The 13,315-nt window shown below is 56.2% G+C and overlaps 1 protein-coding gene across 1 annotated transcript; it reads right to left on the reverse strand.

Annotated features, from left to right (window-relative positions):
* Positions 1-1,977: 1,977 nt before the first annotated feature.
* Positions 1,978-12,582, reverse strand: SLC1A5 (solute carrier family 1 member 5). Its single transcript, XM_044759303.2, has 8 exons — positions 11,390-12,582; positions 9,068-9,110; positions 8,572-8,619; positions 7,660-7,826; positions 5,733-5,966; positions 4,894-5,088; positions 4,616-4,750; positions 1,978-2,878 (listed from the first exon to the last, which is right to left on the reverse strand). Exons 1-8 carry the CDS (start codon positions 11,947-11,949, stop codon positions 2,644-2,646), a joined length of 1,617 nt encoding a protein of 538 aa, XP_044615238.2. The 5' UTR covers positions 11,950-12,582; the 3' UTR covers positions 1,978-2,643.
* Between the last annotated feature and the right edge of the window lie 733 nt (positions 12,583-13,315).

The raw sequence follows: 13,315 nt of genomic DNA on the forward strand, positions 1-13,315 counted from the left end.
GCCCATGTACACATTCTTTTTATGTACACACATTGTATGTATAGATGGTATATGCAATATGTTACATATATAGGTATGTATCTCTTTAACCCGTCTTCCCTCACAACCTAAATCTAATCCATTCCCCAAAAGCATTAGATAGGAACTCTGGGGATAACTTTCTTTTTTGAAGATTAGCCCTGAGCTAACATCTGCTGCCAATCCTCCTCTTTTTGCTGAGGAAGACTGGCCCTGAGCTAACATCCGTGCCCATCTTCCTCCACTTATATGTGGGACGCCTGTCACAGCATGGCTTGTTAGGCGGTGCCATGTCCGCACTCAGGATCCGAACCGGTGAAGCCCTGGGCTGCCAAAGCGGAGCACATGAACTTAACAGCTCGGCCACGGGGCCAGCCCCCCATTAAACAGTCTTGTTAAACACTTAGATAACAACCCACCAAGGATTTTGGCAAAGGAGAAGCATTGAAAACACCAATTACTTAATTATTCAACACTTAATGAACTCATTAATGGCTATGTTTGTGTGCAATACACAACAATTTTGCACGATCAGATATAAATTATATTTTCCTTGCAAACTGCACTGATCATGAGATGTAACTAAATAAACTGAGAAAAGATGCTAAAGATACTTAAGATAGCATCTATAATTGGACCCACATTGGTGGTGCCTCCAGGCACCTCGCAGAAGGTTCCTCAGGGACCTAGGATGAGCGAGATGTTATCAGTAATGTGTAACACGCTTCAACAAGGCACAAGACAGGATCTCGTGAGGACAGGGGAGCCGCAACTGGCGTCGTCCACATCTTGGACCCACACCGGACTTGGTTTTTGATTGAAATAGCAAATGTTGGGGTAAAAAAAAAAAAAAAAAAAACCAGCAAGTCCCACTATTAGGACTACCTAGACAGCAAGAGTTCAGATCTCAAGGTGTACCTGCGGGCCCATCCCCATGGCCGAGTGGAAAATGGATTTCTTATCATGAGTTGTACAAAGTGGTTAACTAACGGGGCCAGCCCATGGCCAAGTGGTTAAGTTCACGTGTCTGGTTTAGCAGCCCAGGGCTTCGCAGGTTCGCATCCTGGGCGCGGACCTAGCACCGCTCATCAAGCCATGTCGAGGCGGTGTCCCACATGCCACAACCAGAAGGACCCACAATTAGGACATACAGCTATACACTGGGGGGCTTTGGGGATTAAAAGAAAAAAAAAAGATTGGCGACAGATGTTAGCTCAGTGCCAATCTTTAAAAAAAATTGCTTGGCTGGAAGGTAATATACGTAAGGTGAAATGCACACATCTCAAGTGTACCGGTTAATTAAATTTTCCAAACGTTTACATCTGGAAGCATCACTCATATCAAGATATAGAACATTTTTGGTATCATGGAAGGGTCCCCTGTGCCCTCTCCCAGTCACTAAGTCACCCTCCTGGGTCACCACCGTCCTCTCCCCATAGACCAATTCAGCCTGTTCTAGACCTTTCCATAAGTGGAACTATACAGTATGTACTGTTTCCAGCTTCTTTCACTGAAAATATTACCTGTGAGATGGATCCAGGTTGCGCACGTCAATACTTGCTTTTCCAGCTGAGTAACCTACCATCGCATGGATGATTATAACAATTTATCTAATTGATTCGTTTTCAAATTTTGGCAATTATAGAAAAAGCAGCTATAAACATCGATGTACCAGTTTTTGTGTGAACAGAAGTTTTCCTTCCTCTTGGGTAAATACCCAGGAGTGAGACTCACGAGTGGCATGCGAAGTATATATTTTAACTTGCTAAGAAACTGCCCAGATTTCCCAAAGTGAGTGGACCATTTGCAGTGCCCCCAGCACTGCAGGGCTGCGTCCAGTGGCTCCGACGCCATCAGCACGTGCTCGTTTGGTGTGCTGCCATGCCAACAGGTGTGTGTAGTGGTGTCTCATTGTGGTTTCCAATGGCGTTGATGAACAGATATTTTATTTCAATGAAGTCCAATTTATCCTGTTTTTGTTTATTTTCTGGGTGGCTAGTGCTTTCAGCCAAATTCTTAAAAATATCGAATTACATATACTCAACAATTTTATTGCTAAAAAATATCCTCTGGAGGGACAGCAGTATTTGTCCTCAGACACCCCCCAGGGTTTCTGGGAGTGTTACTGTGGAGGGAACAGAGAGGCTGGGGACCGGGTGGGACGTACCGTGGAGTCATAGAACACACACACACACAGCTAGAGCTATAGCCACCAATAACCAGCAGAGGAGCTGGTGACCCGTCAGAACATCCTTCCTCTCGAAGAGGGCAGAATTCCACATGGCGACCTGTGCCCTGTGCCCTGAGACGGGAAGGCCAGGCAGGCTCCCGGGATGGGGGGGGGTGGAGGACGCTATTTCTCCATCTTGCTGTTTCCTAGCCTTGAGTAGGGATAGGATCTGAGGAGTGGGGAGATATGGGGAGACACACTCACACGCACACACACACATTTACACCAGGAGCCAGGCCTCTCAGAGGTGACGTCGGAGAGGGAGGCTGGGGCCCCTGGCTTCCTGGAGCATGTGGGCAGGGTCCCCAGAGGCCCAGCTTGTCTGTTTATCCATCTCTCACGATCCCAATGTCCAAAGTGCCCCGTATCGGGGCAGGAAGGGTCCCTCTTGGGGTTTACATGACCGATTCCTTCTCGCAGGCGTCAGCATCCCCAGCGGGTCCTGGACCGTGTTTGAGGAGGGGGTTGCCCTCCTCGATGGGGATGGGCAATGGAGCCATGGGCATCTCGCTCTTCACCTGGATCAACTCGGGCACCGAGCTCCGCGCCTCCGTACGATCCACGTAACTTTGGAGGAGTCCTGCCCCAAAGGCGTCACCTTCCACGTTGAGGATGGTGCAGCTCCGGTCCCTGAAGGGGAGGAGTGCCAAGGAAGTGAGCGGGAGGGGAGGGGTCAGGGTTCAACCCGGGAACCTTGAAGGCCCCATCACGCCGTCTTCACAGACCCCTGTTCTACTCCTCTGAGACCCAGAAGCTCATCTCTCCATCCTCCCAGGATCCCAGATATCCTCTCCTCCTAGAAGCACAAAGATCTTTCCTCTAGAACCCGGGAGGCCGCCCACTTCGCCCGTGCCCCTGGAATCCCAGTGTCGCATCATACTTTCTCTGCCTTTGAACCCCAAAGACCTCCTCCTTGACCCTCCCTGGACCCCAGTGAGGCTTCTTCCAACGAGACACAAGAATTGTTGCTTCTGGAACCTCAGAGAGTCATTCCTGCCTTTTCTTGGGGCCCCAAGAGACCCATCTCCTCACACTTTTTGTGTGTGTGTGCCATTTTAGAAAATTGAGCTATAACTCACATATCATAAAATCCATCCTTTAAAAGTGTGCCATCCAGTGGGCTTTAGTATATTCAGAGTTGTACGACCACCACCACTATTCAGTTCCAGAATAATTTCATCTCTCCAAAAGGAAACCCCCACACCCACTAAGCAGTCAGCCCCCATTTCCTCCCCTCCCCCCAGCCCTAGGCACCCGCTCATCTACTTCTTGTCTCTAGGTTTCCTTGTTCTGGACATTTCATAGAAATGGGATCCTACACTGTGTGGTCCTTGGTGTCTGGCTTCTTTCACTCAGCATGTTTTCAAGAATCCCAGATATAGGGGCTGGCCCGGTGGCGTAGCGGTTAAGCCCACACGTTCTGCTTCAGTGGCCCGGAGTTCACCGGTTCGGATCCCGGGTGCGGACATGGCACTGCTTGGCAAGCCATGCTGTGGCAGGCGTCCCACGTATAAAGTAGAGGAAGATGGGCACGGATGTTAGCTCAGGGCCAGTCTTCCTCAGCAAAAAGAGGAGGATTAGCAGCAGATGTTAGCTCAGGGCTAATCTTCCTCAAAAAAAAAAAAAAAAAAAAGAGTGCCAGATCTAACAGCATCTATGTATGTACTGGAGCTTCATTCCATTTCTTGAGAATAATATCCCATTGTATGGATTTATGGACATTTTGTTTATCCACTCATCAACTGACGGACATTCAGGCTGTTTCCTGTTCCATACTATGAATAATGCTGCCGTGAACATTCATGTACAAGTTTTTGTGGACACGTTCTCAATTCTCCCGGGTATATACCTAGGAGTGGGGTTGTGGAGACATACGATAACTCCACGTTTAACTTTTGAAACCAAACTGTTTTCTAATCTTTTATGCTCTTAATAGCTTAATGGTGACAGCTGACAATTATGTAGCATTTACCACTTCCTGTTCTAAGCAGGTGTTCTAAGGGAGTTGGTTGTTTTAAATCATCTAAGGAGGAAACCATTCTCTCCATTTTACAGAGGGAGAAACTGAGACACAGAGAGATGAAGTCCCTGCCCACGGTCATAACAGCTAGTAACGGTGGCCCCAGGACTTGAACACCAGCAGCCTGGACTGTCTGCTCTGTGAACCACTCCGGCATGCTACCTTCCTGGGGGTCCTCTTAGAAGCCCAAAGATCCGTTCCTGCCCTCTTACTGGAATGTTCCAGGTCCCATCCCCTTTCCTCTAGAACTCCTTCCCCCCTCTTCTCATCTACCTACAGGCTCTGAATGACCCTCTTCTTCATCCCCTTTCCCAGGAGCCCCCCTGAATTCCCAAACCCACACTCACACCAGCCAGTCCACAGCCAGGATCAAGGAGATGTCGTGAACCGGCAGGCTGACAGCCTCGAGGATGATGGCCAGAGTGAGGACACCTCCAGCGGGGATGCCCGCCGCACCCACACTGGACGCTGTGGCGGTGACCCTGGGGGAGGAGAGGGGAGGTCAGGGAGGGGCCCCGGGAGTGGGAGAAGCTGCCACTGGGGCCCCGCTCCCCTCAGCCTGTGCCCACTCTCAGGGGAAGGGTCCGGTGGGTCGGGGGTCCTAGCCGCAGCCACCCGCACTCACAGGATAGTGATGATCTGCACGAAGTCCAAGGATCGCTTGTTGAGCTGAGCAATGAACACCGCGGCCACGCACTGGAAAAGAGCGGCACCGTCCATGTTGACAGTGGCCCCGATGGGCAGGATGAAGCGGCTGATGTGCTTGGCCACGCCATTCTTCTCCTCCACACACTTCATCATCAGCGGCAGCGTGGCGGAGCTGCGAGGGACAGCAGATCTGAGCTCACGCGCAGCCCTCACCTGGCCCCGCCCACCACTCAAGCCCCGCCCCCAGCCCACATCCACCTCTGCAGACCAGCCCCTGGACCAGGCCCCGCCCATGCAGTCCAGCCTCCCTGGCCCAAGCTCCGCCCACCAGCCTAACCTCCCCGCCCTCCCCCCCCTCATCCCCAGATCCCACCACCCACAGCCCTCTCCAGCTCTCCATGCCCTTCTCTTCCCAGAGCCAGAAGGCACTAGGGATCTTGCAAAATGTGGGCATTCCAAAATGGGGGAGTCCTGGACCCCCTGGGAGAATAGTGCCTGGTACTCCTCAAAATACACATAAAATTCCTATCTAAATTCCATAATGTCTGAGAGCTCACTGACCCACGCCCCCTCCCCTCCTCCTCCAATGATAGACCTCGGCTAAGAATTCCTACGCTCTTGGAGATGCTGCTGCAGAGAGGGCCCGGTTCCGAGGGGACAGGGCCAGTACAGATGGACATACCCAGATGTGGAAGGAAGCATGGCCCTGTACCCAGACCCGATGTCCCCAAACACAAAATTTCGGGAGCCTTCAGACATTTGATGCCCGCTCCAGACCCCTTAGCTTAAAAACCCCGGTCCACCCCAAGGCCGCACCTGGAGGAGGTCCCGAAGGCAGTGGCCAGCGCCGTCATGATGCCCCACAGGAAGCGGTAGGGGTTTTTGCGAGTGAAGAGGAAATAGATGAGAGGCAGCACCAGGAGCCCATGGATGGCGTGGCCCAGCAGGCAGCACAGGATGTATTTGCCGAGACTGGCGAAGAGCAGCCCCACGTCTTCCATCTCCACGATCTTGCCCGCCACCAGGAACAAGATGCCCACAGGGGCATACCTAATTACCCAGAAGACAGATTGCTGACTGCCCACGTGCCCACCCAGGGCCGGGCGCTGTGCCTGGCACACGGCCTGACTATTTCCAAGCCTCCCTCGCAGTCAGAAGGTGCCCAGAGCATTGCGTGCTGAAGTTCGCCACCCCAGCCCCACCCCTGCCATCCTCTGCGCTCTCTCGCCTTGAAGACAGTGCAGCCGGGAGACAAGAGAAGGGCAGCTCGTGTCTTCGTAACAACTCCCAGGTAGGAAGCATCTATGTGCCCTTGAGCATGGCTGTACCTTCGCCACAACCCCGCGAGGCAGCGCCCGTGGAGCCTCTCGCGCGGCTACCACGGAATTAAAGAAAATCTCCTAGGTCTGTAAAACACGGACGATGATGCTAAGCCTCACAGGAATGTGGGGAGGATGACATGAGGTGCCAGCTCAAGTGACCTGAAAGCTTTCTGTACACAATAAGTGATCTATAAACTTCAGCTGGGATTACTGGCACTTTCTCCCGGAGGGAAGATGCTACGGGTGCCCGTGTCCCCCAGGCAGGAGGCGTCCCAAGATCACTTCCTTGCCTGCTTGATCGCAATGGCTGGTTGTCTGTCTTCTCCTGCTTAGTGACAGCAGAAAGGCACCATCTCCCAGCCACCTGTGCAGCCAGGTTTGGCCAAAGGCCCAAGTTCTGGCCAGTAAGATATGTCCAGAAGTTACACAAAGAAAGTACATGATAAATATTAGCTAAGCCTGTTTACTGGTGCACGCTATATAGACTGGCCGCCGTCCCAAGAACATGACACGTAGGAACTCATTTGTGCCTGGTACTGCCAACCCCTTTTTTCAGATGGGGAAACTGAGGCTCGGAGGGCTAAGCCACTTGTCCTAGGGCACAGGGTTGAGAAGCGGCAGGGCCGGGGTGGGAACCCAAGCTGCCAGTGGCAGAGCCTGCTCTGACCCACACACCACCCAGCCCGGGCAGCGGAGTTTTTACTGGTCAAGGCTCATTCTGGCCGCGCCCAGCTGCCTCTGAGATGTCGGCTGCGTGGCAATCAGGGTGGGTGGGCGTGTGGGGTTTCTCAGCAATGCAGCAACACCGGCCCCTCGCCCGATTTCTGACCCTCTAGTCCAGGCAGGCGCTGAGAGTCCGTGTGAGACGGTGGGGAGATGAGACTGGGGGAGGGGGCGACGGTGGAGGCCTCGGCATCAGTCTCCCCCTCATTATCCGGGGTCATTGAACAAAGCTCGTAAAAAGAACAATCATAGAGAACAGGAAGTGAATCTCAGTAAGTGCCAGGCGTTTACAGCACTTTCTAAGAGCTTTACGTCTACTTGGGTCACCCACTTCATCTTCATAACTCTGTCAAGCAGCACTATGTTACATCAGCGATCCAAAGGTTAAGACTGGATTCCATTTAAATCTCTAAAACTGAGATGCATTAGTCTGGCTGTGGCCGCAGCTTGGCTGTCTTTTTGTCACCTTCCAGTAAGAGCAAGAAGGTGCCGGAATCTGTCTCAGCTCTCATGGAATACAGTACTGCCCTCGTTTTATATATGAGGCCATTGAGGCACAGAGAGGGTAAGCGGCTTGCCCAAAGTCACACAGCAAGGGAATAGTCGATGTCAGATTTGAATCCAGGCCATCTGGCTTTCCAAGGAGCGGATGGAGGGTCGCCCTCTCCCACAGCCCCAGCCCCTCTCCTACCACCTACCACATGATCCAGGAGACCAGCACCATGGTGGCGTCGTTGAAGGAGTTGAAGAAGCGGATGAGCAGCTCTCCCTCAGGCCCCAGCTTCCGCAGGGCCACGCCAAAGACGATGGCAAATACCACCAGGCCCAGGATGTTCATACCCTCCACCTCACCTCCCACGGGCACCTTTGGGCAAGGAACAGACAGGGACAGGAGGGAGCGCTCAGTCACCTGCAGTCACTCAGGGCCGGCTCCTCAGGCCCCTTCCTCCCACAACTCACAGTCCAGGTCCAGGAGAAATAGCTCTGTCTCCAGGGACCACCCAGAGAGGGCAGGGCTGGAATGGGGGCCCCAGGGGAGCGTGCGAACCGAGAGGGGGGGAAGCCACCTTGGGGAGGGTAAGAGGGAATCAAGAGGGCTTCCTGGAGGAAGAGGCTGAGCCCTGGAGAACAGGAGGGGTGAACCAGGTAAAAACGGGTGGTAGAAAGTTCTAGAGAGAGGAACCAAGGTTCAACAGCCTAGACATGAGAGCAACATGGACATTCAAAGAAGGGAAAGTAATCCACTGTGGCTGGAGTGGAACGAGCCAGGCAGAGTCACAAGATGAGGCCGGGCAGGCGGCTGGGCAGGGGCCCAACCTCGGAGGGTCCCATGGACTGCGGCGAGGAGGCTTGGGTTTTCCTCCAAGGGCACTAGGGAGCAGGACAGGGCTTGGGGCAGGGGAGAGGCGAGAGAAGAGGGGGCAAAACGGGGACTCCAGAAAGACAGATTACACAGAAACTGGGGAGGGGCTGCGGAGAGTTTAAAACACAGTGCACAGCAAATGTTAGAAGGCCCAGAGGACAGACGAAGGCTGGGGGAGGAAGAAAATGGAACAAGCACAACAAGGGGCCAGGGGGGTCCCCGCCCCCCCGCCCTTCCCCGCTCTCACCTTCACCTGGGTTCCGTTGATGGAGCTCTGCTCATAGGAGGTAGCATACTGCAGACAGGAGTGGGATGCGTCAGTGTCAATCATCATCGAGGCTCCCCCTTCCCGGGCTGGCACTAAGATGCTCAAAGCCAGCCTTAAACATCTCTTAAACACAGTCTCATTTCATCTCGCCAGCACCCCTGCTGAGGTAGGACTATTCATACCCCCCAAGGCTCAGAGAGGTAAAGGCACTTGCCCAGGGTCACACAGCTAGAATGTGAACCCAGAGGGGGCTCGGAACCCATATTCTTGCTTCTTGATGAGGGGCACGGATGGTTTTCAGAAGTCCCCCCAAGAACCCTGTAATAGCATCGCCTGTAAATATGTGGGCATGTGCACTTTTCCAGGCATCACCCCAAATCAGGCACCAAGGGGCCATGACTGGTGTCTCATCCCTTCCCAACCCCTCATCTACTTGGGACACCACCCCTCCCCCTACCCCAGCCCCAGGACTCACTGAGCGGAAGGCAGCAGACACCAGGTTGGAGGGGAAGATATTCCTACAGAGACAGACATAGGGGGGTTAGTAAGTACCACAGGGGGATGTCAGTAGGTGCTGGGTTGGCCTCTTGGCGTAGGGAGAATCTTGGAGGCCCCATCTGCACCCAGCTGTGGCCCCCACCCAAGCCTCCGCCAGGTTCAGCCAGGCAGGGTTGGAGCCAGGCCGGCCAGCCTTTGCAGGGGGTGGGGAGTCTGAGCTGCCCCCCCGGGGCTGGCGTCGAGGCCCCGGGGGACTGCGGGTTGGGGCTGAGGTGTACTGATTCCCACGGCGGCCCGGGCAAAGGCACCCGGGGCCTCAGCTCCACCCCATGCAGAACTTAATACCATGGCCATCTTGCATCAGCCACTTCCTCCTGGAGGGCTGGGAGGCTAAGAGGGCTGGCCCTGGGGGCTGGGAGGGTATGGGCGTGTTGGAAAGAGGTGGTGAGAGAAAGTGACAAGGGATGGCTGTGTGTCATGAATGTGCATCTTCAGTGAGCAGCAGCGAGCACTAAACCCCAGAGACTGTGAGGGAGTGGACAGGGGCCTCGTGTGTCTGAGTGAGATGGAAATAACATCAGACACGCCTACGGGCGCTTACATGAATCCACTCACGTAATCCTCACGCCAGCCCTCAGGGATTGTCAGTTATCCTGTTTTACAGAAAAGGAAACTGAGGCACAGAAAGGTGCAGAAACTTGCCTGGCTACGGAGAGGCAGAGCCGAGATCTAAACCCAGCCAGCTGGTGGCAGAGTCCCAGCCACTGGGCATCCTAGGATCCCCCTGCCCGCCGTGACGTGGGTGGACAGCTGTTGCTGTGGGTCCACAGACAGTGTGTCAAGCGTTGGGATCCGGCTGGGGGCGCCGGTCGGAGTTCAGAGACATGGAACCCTGTTGGTGGTGGCCATGCAGGTGTGTGTGTGTGTGCTCTTGAGCATGTGTCTAGGGCAATGCTCGATGTGCTGGTGTGGTCGGTGGCATCGCCTAGTGGCTGTTTGTGCTAAAGCGGTCTTCGTACCCAGTGGAGGGGTGCGTGACAGTCAGCGCAAGCCCATGCGTCAATGTGACATGTCCAGACGTGACTGAGTGTCTGTGTGCCTGTGTCCAGCTGTGTCAGTTGGTTATAAGGTGGTGTCACTGAGATATTCCGGAGAAGTTTCTGAGTGGCTGGCCAAGCGTGAGTTACGTCTGTTTTGGCATGCGGGGGACGCCTGTACACACAAACAGCCTTTGAGTGGGTGTGTCTGTCTGCAGGCTGTACCCCCCTCCCCCAGGCCAGCCAGGGCTGGGCCATGACCCAGCTAATCTCCCCCAGCCAGGAGGTGCCCACCCACTGCCACTTCTAGACAGCAAGCTTGCCAGAGTCCCTCATCTCAGCTGCACGGATGTCCCCCCCGAGGCTGGGGGAACCCAGTTTCCTGACTCATCATTTCCTTCTGCCACTTCCAGGAAGTCCCCAAACAACCTGGATACACTGAATCAGCAGGTCCCCTGGGGACCCTGCAGTCGGCCCTCCTCAAAAGCGGGGAGAGCCCTGTTTGGGGGCGGGGGAGGGGGAGCAGAGGCCAGAAGGAAGACAATCTGCACATTTGCTAACTGGGCCCCTTCTGGGCAGCCTAGTGGCCGGGAGCCCAGACAGGGAGGAAACGGGATGGAGAGTCAAGTCGTGGAGGTGGTAGGACATACCAGGAACTTAGAAAAAGGGGAAGTCGCCAGGGCCCAGCTGCACTGGGCGGGGAGGGAGGCTGAGAAAGAGCCTGGCTGTGTCGGGGTGATGTGTGGTGTGGGGAGAGGGCCTCGTGAGGGTCACTGGGATCTCTCCAGGTGCTCCAGGGGGCTCCTTCCCCGGGAGTCCCAAACCCTCTGACCCTGGACTCAAATCTTTATCCAGAAGCCCCATCCTGGGCGCTTACATGCCCAAAGATCCTCTTGTCACAGCAGAGACCCTCTCGTGTGTCCCCAAAGCCCCAAGCATCACTTTCTTCTCCCTCTATAAGACTTCCTTGCTTATCGCCCTCATGGGGGGTCGGGCTTATGTCCCCAGGCCCCCCATTCAGAAGCCTCCTTCCCCAGGACTCTGTCCTCACTCTCCATACCCTGACCCCAAGGGCTCAGGGCTCCTCCCACCATCCTGTGCCCTCTTCCTGAGGCCCCGGGGATGTTCCGCCCGGGAGGACCCAAAGCCCCCGTCCTGTCCACGTGGCCACTCCCGCCATCCCTCACACGCGTCCCCTCCCCACGTGGGTGAAGCACTCCCTCCCTCCCTCCCCCGCCTCCACCGGGCTGGCGGTGTCTGACCTCACAAGATCCAGGAACGAATCGCGCACCTCCTTCCTCGGGGCCTCTTCCACGGCGCCCGTGGCCCCGACTGAGGCGTTGATGGCGGCGAAGGCGGCGCCCGGCTGCAGCGCCAGCGCCAAGCCCACGCCGAGCGCCGACGCCAGCAGCGTGGTGACCAGGAAAAAGAGCAGCGCCCAGGCGCCCAGGCGGCCGAGCGCGCTCGGGTCCAGGCTGGCCGCGCCGCCGACCAGGCTGCACACCACCAGCGGCAGGATGATCATCTTTAGCAGGCGCAACAGCAGCTCGCCAGGGAAGGCGAAGGCCGCCAGGCGCGCGGGACCCAGCGCTCCCGCGCCGCCGGCCCCCGACACCCCCAGCCCCAGCGCCACGCCAGCCACCACGGCCGCCACCGTCAGCAGCACCAGCAGGTTGGCGCGAAGGCAGCGGCGCACCTTGTCCTGGGAACCGCCTCCTGCCGCATCGGGGTCCTCTATAGGGACCAACGCCAGGGCACCGTTCGCGGTGGGCTCCCCCGCCGCGAACCCCTTGGAGTCTCCTTTAGGCGGATCGGCCACCATGATGATCGCCCCTGGGGTTCCTGAGCGCCTGGAAGCTGGGAGCCTTCGGGGCTCCTTCCCAGGACGCTGACGTTCCTAGAACGGAGAGTTCAGTAACAGCCTGGAGGCTGGAATTTTGGAGGGTTCCTCGGAGTTGAGAGTTCACTGCGCCTCGGTTCCTTGGCTCTTGGAAGTGGAGTGTTTGAGATCCCGAGGCTGGGCACCGGGGCTCCTCTGCTGTTCCAGGTGGGGTCCGGCACCCAAGACCTGGGAGTTGGGAGCACCTGGGTTTCCTGGCCCCAGGGGATGGGAATACAGGAGTTTCTCAGGCTGGGACCTGGGGTCCTTGGCTCCGGAAGGCTGAAGGCGCCCAGGCAGCGGAGGTCTTCAAGAGGCTAGGTCCTGGTGGCGCAGATGAGGGACGCCTGGATCCGGGAGGCGGGGGACCCGGGGTGCCTGGGTCCCGGAAACGGAGGGCTGGGGGAGCCCGAGTCTAGGGGCGCAGAGACGGAGCTCCGGGAAGAGGGGAGGCAGGCTCTTGGTCTGGGAGGGGAGATCCAGGCCCCTGGGGGCGGAAGGCGCGGTCCCGGATCCCAGGAGGTGACTGCCGCCAGCCGGGAGCGGACCTCGCTGGCGGGCCGCGTGGCTCTGAGCGGGCTAGGCGGAAGCGGCGGGGATTAAGGCGGGAGGCGAGGCTGGGGGGCGGGGACCGGCCGCTGGCGCCGATTGGCTGCGGCGCTCAGAGCCCTCCTGCGCGCGCGGGGAGGGGCTGCGGCCCAGAGCGGCCGGGTGGCCCCTAGAAGGCAGAGTAACAATGGCTATATCCAGGGGCGGGGCCGAAGGGGCGGGGTTGTTGGGAGGACGCTTTTTCCCCCCAGCCAAATGAATTGGGCTGTGGGTTGGGGCCGTTAGGTCACAGCGGTCCCTTGGTGCGAAGATCTCCAAAAAGTGCAGGTGATGCGGTGGTGGCTTATTTGCAAATCAACTCAGCCTGGAACTCCTCCTCCGCCCCAAATTCTTTCTTTCGTTGCTTCTCGGAACTTCAGTTCCTCCCACGTAAAATGTAAATCCCTCACGTGATTGGTTTAAGATTTAAATGAGATGGAGTTGTTTATTTAATCACGTTAATAATTTTTTTAAAGATTGGCACCTGAGCTAACGTCTGTTGCCAATCTTCTTCCCCCCTTTTTTTCTTCTTCTTCTCTCCAAAGCCTCCCCAGCACATAGTTGTATATTTGAGTTGTAGCTCCTTCTGGCTCTGCTATGTGGGACGTCGCCTCAGCATGGCTTGATGAGCCGGGCCACGTCTGCGCCCAGGATCCCAACCAGGAAACCCCGGGCCACCGAAGGAACTTGCGAACTTAATCACTCGGCCACAGGACTGGTC

Source organism: Equus asinus, chromosome 26 (assembly GCF_041296235.1).
Source record: "Equus asinus isolate D_3611 breed Donkey chromosome 26, EquAss-T2T_v2, whole genome shotgun sequence".
NCBI classification, from domain to species: Eukaryota; Metazoa; Chordata; class Mammalia; order Perissodactyla; family Equidae; genus Equus; species Equus asinus.